Source organism: Tachyglossus aculeatus, chromosome X1, assembly GCF_015852505.1.
Source record: "Tachyglossus aculeatus isolate mTacAcu1 chromosome X1, mTacAcu1.pri, whole genome shotgun sequence".
Taxonomy (NCBI): Eukaryota; Metazoa; Chordata; class Mammalia; order Monotremata; family Tachyglossidae; genus Tachyglossus; species Tachyglossus aculeatus.
Window position 1 is genome coordinate 41,449,501 of NC_052101.1, and position 11,073 is coordinate 41,460,573.

At 45.8% G+C, this 11,073-nt stretch overlaps 1 protein-coding gene across 1 annotated transcript; it reads left to right on the plus strand.

The window, feature by feature from the left end:
- Nucleotides 1-1,008: 1,008 nt before the first annotated feature.
- GRXCR2 (glutaredoxin and cysteine rich domain containing 2) lies at nucleotides 1,009-11,073 on the plus strand. The gene is made up of 3 exons (XM_038740654.1): nucleotides 1,009-1,389; nucleotides 5,967-6,194; nucleotides 10,891-11,073. Exons 1-3 carry the CDS (start codon nucleotides 1,024-1,026, stop codon nucleotides 11,071-11,073), a joined length of 777 nt encoding a protein of 258 aa, XP_038596582.1. The 5' UTR covers nucleotides 1,009-1,023.

Genomic DNA, 11,073 nt, shown 5'->3' on the forward strand with positions numbered 1-11,073 from the left:
GGCTTTCCCAAGATCACATAGCAGACAAATGGCGATGGTGGGGTTAGAATCCATGACCTCTGAATCCCAGGCCTGTACGCTATCCACTATGCCATTTTAAGCTCCCCAAGGGCCTAGACAGAGTGTTTAGCTAACGGTAGTGCTCAATCAAGCATGGCCTTATGGAGAGTTCATGGGCGTGGGAATTCCAGGTTCTAAACCTGGCTCTGCCAACTGCTTGTTCTGTGACCTTGGGCAAGTCACTTAACTCCCCTGTGCCTCAGTTTCCTTGCTGCAAAATGGGGATTCTCTGCCTGTTCCCTCTCCTAACTAGACTATGAGCCCTTGGGTGGGACGGAGACTGTGTTCAAACAGAAGCAGCATGGCTCAGTGGAAAAAGCCTGGGCTTGGGAGTCAGAGGTCGTGGGTTCTAATCCTGCCTCCACCATGTGTCAGCTGTGTGACTTTGGGCAAGTCACTTAGCTTCTCTGTGCCTCAGTTACCTCATTGATAAAATGGGAATTAAGACTGTGAGCTCCACATGGGACAACCTGATCACCTTGTATCCATCCCAGCACGTAGAACAGTGCTCGGCACATCGTAAGCGCTTAACAAATACCATCATTATTATTAGTAGTAGTAGTATTAACTGCCGGGTATCCCAGCGCTTAGAACAGTGCTGCACACACAGAAAGCACTTCACAAATACCATAACAGAATAGAATCAATGCTGTGTTTAATGAGTCTGTTGATTTCCTCCCATGCTGAGTTAACCTTTCCTCATGAATAGAAGCTGCCCCATCTTTAGGAAAGCCCAGAATATCTGGTCTCCATCACTTTGACTCAGTATCCATAGCCCTTTCCATGGCCGCCTATTAATGCTTAATGGACGGGTGTCCGTTTCACTGTAACGCGAGAGTATCCCAGCCTCAGTCTGAATTATACATAGAAGGGGGAGGTGATGGAATGACTTTCCCCCCAGGTCAGCCCAGAGTTTCACCGGCTAAGGTGCGCACTGGATCCAACAGTCCAGACTCTCAACGGATGGAGCCTCTTGAGGAGCAACTGAACCAGAAGGGCGAGGCAAGGCCCCGGAAGGTGAGATTCAAAATCTCCTCCTCTTCCAGTGGCAGGGTCCTGAAGCAAGTCTTCGAAGATGGCCAGGAACTGGATGTCCCACACATCGACTCGCCTCCCCGCTGCTGCCTCCGCCCGTCCTTTGGTCCGGCGGGTGATTTTTCTGAGGCCGAAACAGTCCCCGAGCCCCGACTTTACTCGTCCGCTAAACTGACGGCTCAGCGGATCAGCGTGTTCAGAGAAGGCGATTCTTATTCTCTGATGGGACGCGATCCCCTCTTCCACGATTTCCCGGCGAGCGACCTCGGAGATTGCCCAGCTAGAGATCACAGGGTAAGTACAGTGAGGGCAGCCGAACTGTAAAATAATAACAACAATAATAATAATGGTATTTGTTAAGTGCTTACTATGTGCCAGGTATTCCGATAAACGCCGGGGATGGATACAAACAAATCGAGTTGGACACAGTCCCGGTCCCATGTGGGGCTCACAGTCTCCATCCCCATTTTACAGATGAGGTAACTGTGGCACAGAGAAGTGAAGTGACTTGCCCAGGGTCACACAACAGACAAGTGGTGGGGTCTGCATTAGAACCCCTGACCTTCCGACTCCTAAGTTCATGCGCTATCCCCTGTGCTGCCTCTCATAATGATAATGATAACTGTGGTATTTGTTAAGCACTTGCTTTGTGCCTGGTACTGTTCTAAGTTCTGGGATGGATACAAGCAAATCGGGTTAGACACAGGCCCTGTCATTTATTCATTCATTCATTCAATCATATTTATTGATCACTTGCTTTGTGCAGAGCACTGTACTAAGTGCTCGGGAGAGTACAATATAACAGACACATTCCCTGCCCACGATGAGCTTTCAATTACTATTTTACAGATGTGGTAACTAAGGCACAGAGAAGTGAAGTGACTTACCCAAGGTCACACAGCGGACAAAGGGTGGAGCAGGGATTAGAACCAAAGTCCTTCCGACTCCCGGGCCAGTTAGGTGCTTACTATGTGCCAGTCACTGTACTAAGAGTTGGGGGAGATACAGACTGTTCAGGGTGGATGCAGTTTGTGTCTCACGTAGGGCTCACGCTTGGAGCTGACTGTCCAGAAATGGGCATTCTGAAAATGCTCCTGGTCATTACTTATTCCAAATGCTATCTAAACATCAGAAATGTAGACTGAGTGAAGATTCAGTTCCTGACTGCTAATTCTATTGTAGTGTACTCTCCCAAGCACTTAGTATAGACAGTAAGCGCTCAATAAATGCCACCGATTGATTTAAAAAAAAGATGAATGAGTTGAGCCCAAACCACATCTGGCAGGGGAACAAAAATATTAACCTGCTGTTCGACTAGCTACTGAAAGCCCATAGGTAGATCATCACTTTCCACCGAGGGGGAAAAAAATATTGCTGTTCATGTTCAGGCAGATTCCCTTGGGTTTGGGAGGTGTGTTTTGTCCTCTGCAGGGTTACTTTTAGAGGATTACAGAAGAGGTTGAGCACATTATCCCAGCTAATAATGCCCAACTCAGTCCACTCTACATTCACGACTCAGGAATGGATAATCCAATTTATGGATTATCCAGATCTCTGCTGCCACTCCTTTTCATCCAACTTTTCTGCTCACCTGCACCACTTGTCTGCTGTGTGACTTTGGGCAAGTCATTTAACTTCTCTGTGTCTTGGTTACCTCATCTGTAAAATGGGGATTAAGACTGTGAGCCCCATGTAGGACAGGGACTATTTGGAACCTGATTATCATATATCTGCTTGAGCGCTTAGATTGGTGCCTGGCACATAGTAAGCACTCAACAAATACCACTTAAAAACAACAACAAAAACCCCCACCGACTTTTGAGCTAGATAGCACCTCCATCAAAGGCTGGGTGGAGTGGAGAATGTCAGTGAAATCTGGGTCAGACCATTCTAGTATCAGCTAGCTGCCCTTGGGGAAAAATTTATTTGGCAAGGAAGTTGACCCTAATTTTAAAGTTAAAGATTTTGGATGATTCGAGAAGTCCAATTATTCACTCTAGTCCTACCCTCATTGCCAAGGATAATTGGATTTTTCCAGGCTCCAGGGGATATGCCAGCTGCCGAGAAGAGCACCCAAATCCCACAATTTTCCTCGCCTTGGCGTATGTTAGGATGAAGCAGTGTGTAAAATGGAAGTGAAATACTTGTTCTCCCTCCCTCGTACACTGTGTCCCTTATGGGACAGGGACTGTCTGATCTGATTTTCTTCTTTATTGGACTGTACTCTTCCAAGAGCTTAGTACAGTGCTTTGCACACAGTGGGTGCTCAATAAATACCACCGAATCATTTGCTTGACAAGTAGTAAACACTTAACACAGACTACAATAATTATCACTTTTGTCATGATATTTAACAGCATTTCAACATCTATCTGTTAGTTCAACAAATTAAATCTAATGTTTTCCACTTGGCTTGGTGCCCAGGGATAGACTGAGGTTATTCCGTTTTACCGCTGTCCCAAAAGACTGCCTTTTTCAAACTAACTGCCAGCTGGAAAGAACATCAGAGAAACAGAACCTTCAAAAATACTACAGGTTAGCTCAAGGTCCGGATGCCACACTTAAAACTGTAAAATGATGAATCCAACTGGGAGAAAAAACTTGCCTGGGAGTCAGAAGGACCTGGGTTCTAATCCTGGCTTTGCCACTTATCTGCAGTGCTCAAGTCATTTCACTTCTCTGGGCCTCAGTTACCTCGTCTGTTCAATTCACTCAGTCTTATTTTGGGGATTAAGACAGTAAGTCCCACCTGGGACACAGACTGTGTCCAACCTGATTAGCTTCCATCTACCCCAGCCCTTAAGTGCAGTGCCTGGAACAGTGTAAGTGCTTAACGAATACTATAAAAAAAACAATACTATAAAAATAAAACGATAAGAAGAGAGAGCTACTACAAGACCCCTCAAGAAGAGCTTGTGGAAACTAAACTAAGAAAGCCCCTTTGTGGTTTCAGTAACTATTCTTGGCATGCTCAGGGTAGCTATGAAAATCATTCCAAGGGGATATAGAATCCGGAAGTCCCTTTCCTAAAAAAGTCTGGTTTTAATGTACAGGCTCTTTAAATAATCAACTTAAAAGAACAATTGAAATGGGTTATTTCAAAGAGCAACGTAGAAGACCAAGAGCAATATTGAAGCAATATATTCTAGGGAGATAGAGCCTGGGAGTCAGAAGAACCTGGGTTCTGATCCACTTGCCTGCTGTGGGACCTTAGACAAGTCATTTTACTTCTCTGTCAGTTATCTCATGTGTAAAATGGGGATTTAGATGTGAGCTCCGTGTGGGACATGGGCTGTGTCCAACCTGATTAGCTTGTATCAACCTCAGCGCTTTGAACAGTCCTGACACCTAGTAAGCACTTAACAAATGCCTCACCACTACTACTACTACTAATAAGGAAGGTTTTCTTAGATTGGCATTTATATTATGGAGTAAAATAATGATAATAATAACTACAGCATTGGTTAAACACGTATTACGTGACAAGCCCTGGGGACATTACTCACAGTTTCATCACACATGAGGTTCACATTCTAAAGGGGAGAGAGAGTAGACACACACTGAGTCTACATTTTACAGAGGTTGAAACTGAGGCCCAGAGAAGTCAAGGGACTTGGCTAAGGCCACACTGCAGGCGAGTGGCACAGTCAGGTCTCCTCACTGCCAACCTCTTGATCTTTCCACTAATTCACGCTGCTTCTTTATTACAATTTCAAACATAACAGAGTTCTGTTCCAGTGAATTTCACTAATGTCATATTTATCACTCTCCCTGGATTATCTCTGGAGCCAGCACAAATTCAAAGAACTCACTCCACTTGGATAAACATCCCCTAAGACCAAATCCAAGCTTTTAGCTCCAAAATTAGGTATCAGTTCCCCAAAGAACAGAAGTATCTTTCCTCCACTACCCCTGCTCCCCTTTCTGGTCAGGACAGCAATGAGAAAACAAGTTATTCCACCTTTTGTGAGCCAAAAAGCAAGGAGAGTTTAAACTTGTGCCTGTTTCCAAAGCAACTGCTTTTCCCTGGATTGCTGTCACAGGAGAAGCAGCATAACCTACTGGAAAGAACAAGGTCCTGGGAGTCTGAGGACCTGGATTCTAATCCCACTTCTCCCACTTGTCTGCTGTGTGACCTTGGGCAAGTCGCGTCACTTCTCGGTACCTCAGTTACTTCTTCTGTAAAACGAGGATTAAGACTGTGAGCACCGTATGGGACAGGGACTGTGTCCAATCTAATTACCTTGTATCTACCCCAGTACTTAACAAATACCATAAAAAAAGATTCTCAAAAGGAATTGTGACTCTGTAGAAAAAAGGATCATAGTTTGGGAGTCAAGCTTGACATGGGAAGGGAATGTGCTCCCCCATTTTATTATATTGTACTCTTCCTAGTGCTTAATACAGTGCTCTGCACACAGTAAGTGCTCAATAAATACGATGGATTGATGAATTGATAGAGCAATAAGAAATAGAGAAGTAGTGTGGCTCAGTGGAAAGAGCACAGGCTTTGGAGTCAGAGGTCATGGGTTCAAATCTTGGCTCCGCCAATTGTCAGCTGTGTGACTTTGGGCAAGCCATTTAACTTCTCTGTGCCTCAGTTCCCTCATCTGTCAAATGGGGATTAAGACTGTGAGCCCCACGTGGGACAACCTGATTGCCTTGTATCCCCCCAGCACTTACAACAGTGTTTAGCGCATCGTAAGCATTTAACAAATACCATTATTATTATTATTACTATATCTCCACCTGTTTTTTTTTTTTAATTCTGCTGCTCTACAATTTTCTCGTGCCAAATAAGCTGCTTCTGTTGTTCCCTTCTCGGACAGTGGTCTGGTGCTGCTGGGGCACTGATGTTGTTCTTTTGGTAGCCCGCTGCCATTCTAGATTTCGGCAAGATCATCATCTACACGAAGAACCTGAAAATCATCCGCGCTCCAACGGGCAAGAGAGACTTGATGAGAAAGATCCTGCAGAAGGGAGAGGACGCTGAGGATTGGTCAGACAGGAGCCCGGGAAAGCCAGATGGATGCAGCGAGGAGAACCAGAAGTGCCTGCTCCAAACGGAAAATCCCTCCTCCCTTAACCATTACATCCAGGTACGGCCTACGCTGGGGAAATGGGGCTGGCTCTTCCCTCTATCCCACCTGGATTACTGCATCAGCCTCCTTGCTGACCTCCCAGTCTCCTGTCCTCACTTCACTCTGCTGCCTGCATCATTTTTTCTACAAAAGCATTCAGGACATGTCACCCTGCTCCTCAAAAAACTCCAGCGTGGCGCATTGGAAAGAGCATGGGCTTTGGAGTTAGAGGTCGTGGGTTTTAATCCCCACTTGTCAGCTGTGTGACTTTGGGCAAGTCACTTCACTTCTCTGGGCCTCAGTTCCCTCATCTTTAAAATGGGGATTAAGACTGTGAGCCCCCCGTGGGACAACCTGATCACCTTGTAACCTCCCCAGCGCTTAGAACAGTGCTTTGCACATAGTAAGTGCTTAATAAATGCCATCATTATTATTATTATTATCTACCTCGATGTCAAACAAAAACTCCTCACCATTGGCTTTAAAGCACTCCATCATCTTGCCCCCTCTTACCTCACCTCGCTTCTCAGATTCCCTGAATTCTTCTCATTTTCTATATTTGGGACCTCTTTTTTTTAACTCCAGTGTGGCTCATTGGAAAGAGCATGGGCTTTGGAGTCAGAGGTCATGGGTTCTAATCCCCACTTGTCAGCTGTGTGACGTTGGGCAAGTCACTTCACTTCTCTGGGCCTCAGTTCCCTCATCTGTAAAATGGGGATTAAGACTGTGAGCCCCCCGGGGGACAACCTGATCACCTTGTAACCTCCCCAGCGCTTAGAACAGTGCTTTGCACATAGTAAGAGCTTAATAAATGTCATAATTATTATTATTATTATCTACCTCAATATCAAACAAAAACTCCTCACCATTGGCTTTAAAGCACTCCATCATCTTGCCCCCTCTTACCTCACCTCGCTTCTCAGATTCCCTGAATTCTTCTCATTTTCTATATTTGGGACCTCTTTTTTTAAAAAAAAAATGTATTTGTTAACCGTCTAGTGGGTGCCAGGCACTGTATTAAGTGCTGGAGTAGAAACAAGATAATCAGATTGGACACAGTCATTCATTCATTCATTCATTCAATTGTGTTTATTGAGCACTTACTGTGTGCGGAGCACACAGAGTACGGTATAACAATAAGCAGACACATTCCCTGCCCACGACGAGCTTACAGTCTAGAAGGGCGAGCTTGCAGTTTCGAGGGGCTCACAGTCCCACGTGGGGCTCACAGTCTCAATCCCTACTTTACAGATGAGGGAAAGGAGGCCCAGAGAAGTGAAGTGACTCGCCCGAGGTCACACAGCAGACAAGGGGCAGACCCGGGATTAGAACTCTGTTCCTCTCATCCATGATCAAGTCATGAGAATGAAAGCTTTTTTTCAGGGACGGATCATCTCTTCTCCAAGTCCCCCTCAGTGCCCAGCAGGGCTGGCGCATAATAGACGCTCAGTCGGTATAGTTGATGATGATATTGATTATGGTCGGGGTCATTGTTGCAGTCTCCCTGCTGTTGCCCAAGGATGCCCAAAAAACTCACCAATTCCTCCCCCAAATGGGTCACTTCTAACGCTACTGAAATTCCCAAAGCGTTCTCTGTCCCCAGAGTTCCTCAACTCATAAATCCACAACACTTGGGTACACTCCCTAAGTTATCTATTTATATTTATGTCTGTCTCCCCCTCTAGACTTTAGGCTGGGAACATGTCTACCAACCCTGTTATACTGCACTCTCCCAATTGCTTAGTACAGTGTTCTGCACGCTGTAAGCGCTCGATAGATACGATGGGTTGATTCCAATTCTGGTAGTCTGAAATTGTGTAGATCGAAGGTGGAGATGACAAACCTATATCCTCTATTTTGGCACCACCCCAAAAGCTGTGCCACTGACTGGAACACATCTGATCTTTTTCTCTTAGGGAAGAGCTCATCTTGGGCAAGGAATGTGTCTGTCATAGTGTTATATTGTACCCTCCTGAGCACTTAGTACAGTGCTCTGCACACAGTGAGGACTCAATAAATACTACTGATCAATTGATTGATTGATTGGAAGAGAAGAAATGTTGTAGTCCAGCTCTTCATGTAACCTGTGAAAGGCAGCCCTAACTCTGACCTCCACTAGGTCCAATTTCAGGGTGTTGTTTTTTTCCCAATCAATCAATCAATCATTGATTAGTACAGTGCTCTGCACACAGTAAGCGCTCAATAAATACGATTGAATGAATGAATGAATGATTAATGGTATTTATTGAGTGCTTCACTTCACTTCTCTGGGCCTCAGTTTCCTCATCTGGAAAATGGGGATTAAGACTGTGAGCCCCACGAGGGAGCCCGCTGTTGGGTAGGGACCGTCTCTATATGTTGCCAACTTGTACTGCCCAAGCGCTTAGTACAGTGCTCTGCACACAGTAAGCGCTCAATGAACACGATTGAATGAATGAATGAATACCTTGTATCTTCCCCAGTGCTCAGAACAGTGCTTGGCACAGCCCCCTGTGGCTCCGCCACTTGTCATTTGTTTGACTTTGGGTAAGTTACTTCACTTCTCTGGGCCTCAGTTCCCTCATCTGTAAAATGGGGATTAATACTGTGAGCTTCCTTTGGGACAGCCTGATTGCCTTGTAACCTCCCCAGCCCTTAGAACAGTGCTTTGTACATAGTAAGCGCTTAATAAATGCCATTATTATTATTATAAACACCTGGGAGAGTACAATACAACGGAGCTCACCTCCTCCAGGAGGCCTTCCCAGACTGAGCCCCCTCCTTCCTCTCCCCCTCTTCCCCTCCCCATCCCCCCCGCCTTACCTCCTTCCCCTCCCCACGGCACCTGTATATATGTTTGTACAGATTTATTACTCTATTTATTTTACTTGTACATATTTACTATTCGATTTATTTTATTTTGGTAATATGTTTTGTTTTGTTCTCTGTCTCCCCCTTCTAGACTGTGAGCCCGCTGTTGGGTGGGGGCCGTCTCTATACGTTGCCAACTTGTACTTCTTGAGCGCTTAATACAGTGCTATGCACACAGTAAGCGCTCAATAAATACGATTGAATGAATAAATAAATATTCCCTGCCTGCAATGAGATAGCATTGGAACTGGACATACTATTTTCTGTGCCTCCTACTGAAATAACAACTCAATGGCTGAGCACTGGGAAAGGGCCAGGGAACAGTGGCTAGAACCCGGGCCTGGGAGTGAGAAGGGTCTAGGTTTTAATCCCAGCTCCGCCACATGTCTGCTGTGTGACCTTGGGCAAGTCACTTTACTTCTCTGGGCCTTAGTTACTTCATCTGTAAAATGGGGATTAAAGCTGTGAGCCGCATGTGGGACAGGGACTGTGTTCAACCTGATTAACCTTTACCTAACTCATCACTTAGAACAGTGCTGGGCACAGAGTAAGTGCTTCACAAGTAATAATAATAATAATGATAATGGCATTATTAAGCGCTTACTATGTGCAAAGCACTGTTCTAAGCGGTGGGGAGGTTACAAGGTGATCAGGTTGTCTCCCGGGGGGCTCACAGTCTTAATCCCCATTTAACAGATGAGGGAACTGAGGCACAGAGAAGTGAAGTGACTCGCCCAAAGTCACGCAGCTGACAAGTGAGCCCGCTGTTGGGTAGGGACCGTCTCTATATGTTACCAACTTGTACTTCCCAAGCGCTTAGTACAGTGCACTGCACACAGTAAGCACTCAATAAATATGATTGAATGAATGAATGAAAGTGGCGGAGCTGGGATTTGAACCCACAACCTCTGACTCTACAGCACGTGCTCTTTCCATTGAGCCACGCTAGACTATTATCATTATCATTATTACTATTAATGAGTCCTGGACGGGGGTTCTATCCCACTTCTGAGAAGCAGCGGGGGTTTGTACGTAATTATTACTCTATTTATTTTATTTCTACATATTTATTCTATTTATTTTATTTTGTTAATATGTTTTGTTTTGTTGTCTGTCTCCCCCTTCTAGACTGTGAGCCCGCTGTTGGGTAGGGACCGTCTCTATGTGTTGCCAACTTGTATTTCCCAAGCGCTTAGTACAGTGCTCTGCACACAGTAAGAGCTCAATAAATACGATTGAATGAATGAATGAACGAATGAAAGAGCCCGGGCTTTGGAGTCAGAGGTCATGGGTTCAAATCCCGGCTCCGCCAATTGTCAGCTGTGTGACTTTGGGCAAGTCACTTCACTTATTCTGGGCCTCAGTTCCCTCATCTGTAAACTGGGGATTAAGACCGTGAGCCCCCCGGGGGACAACCTGATCACCTTGTAACCTCCCCAGCGCTTAGAGTGGTGCTTTGCACATAGTAAGCGCTTAATAAATGCCACCATCCTCATTATTTCTGCCAGCGATGCACCTTGCAGGCAAAATTTTCCATGTAGATTGATAGAGCAGTTCTCCTGAATCCTAGAACTGTTGAACTCAGTAGCGTAGCCATTCTGTAACATTCTTCTCCTGAATCCTCAGTAGCATTTACTGAGTGCCCCTGAGGGCCGTGCACTATACTAAGCGCTCGGGAAGTCCACCAACCCGAGCTATCCGTCCCCAAAGCCGCTGGTGACCTAGTCTCAAAGATAAGAAGGGATGCACGTATTCGGACAAGGAACTGTTTTTCTGTTAGGAATTTTGGAAGGGGCCGTTTCGATGGGTGCGGACTAAGCGCTTTTCCCGTGGAGCGACGAGCCGTTCTGATTTTTGTTTGCAGGGGGAGGACGGCACGCAGCACAGCTGCTTCAGGTGCCGAGGATCCGGCCGGGCGCCCTGCTCCTTGTGCCACGGAAGCAAGTTCTCCACGTTGGCGAACCGCTTCAAAGAGTCCTACCGAGCACTGCGCTGCCCGGCGTGCAATGAGGAAGGCCTTCAGCCTTGCCAGGTCTGCAACCAGTAA

What these genes read in the sequence shown, in the direction of transcription:
- GRXCR2 (XM_038740654.1), top strand. Translation starts at nt 1,024, where the DNA reads ATGGAGCCTCTTGAGGAGCAACTGAACCAGAAGGGCGAGGCAAGGCCC. An exon ending in GCCCAGCTAGAGATCACAGG is followed by an intron (nt 1,390 to 5,966) that starts GTAAGTACAGTG and finishes TTCTTTTGGTAG; the next exon opens with CCCGCTGCCATTCTAGATTT. An exon ending in CCCTTAACCATTACATCCAG is followed by an intron (nt 6,195 to 10,890) that starts GTACGGCCTACG and finishes TTTTGTTTGCAG; the next exon opens with GGGGAGGACGGCACGCAGCA.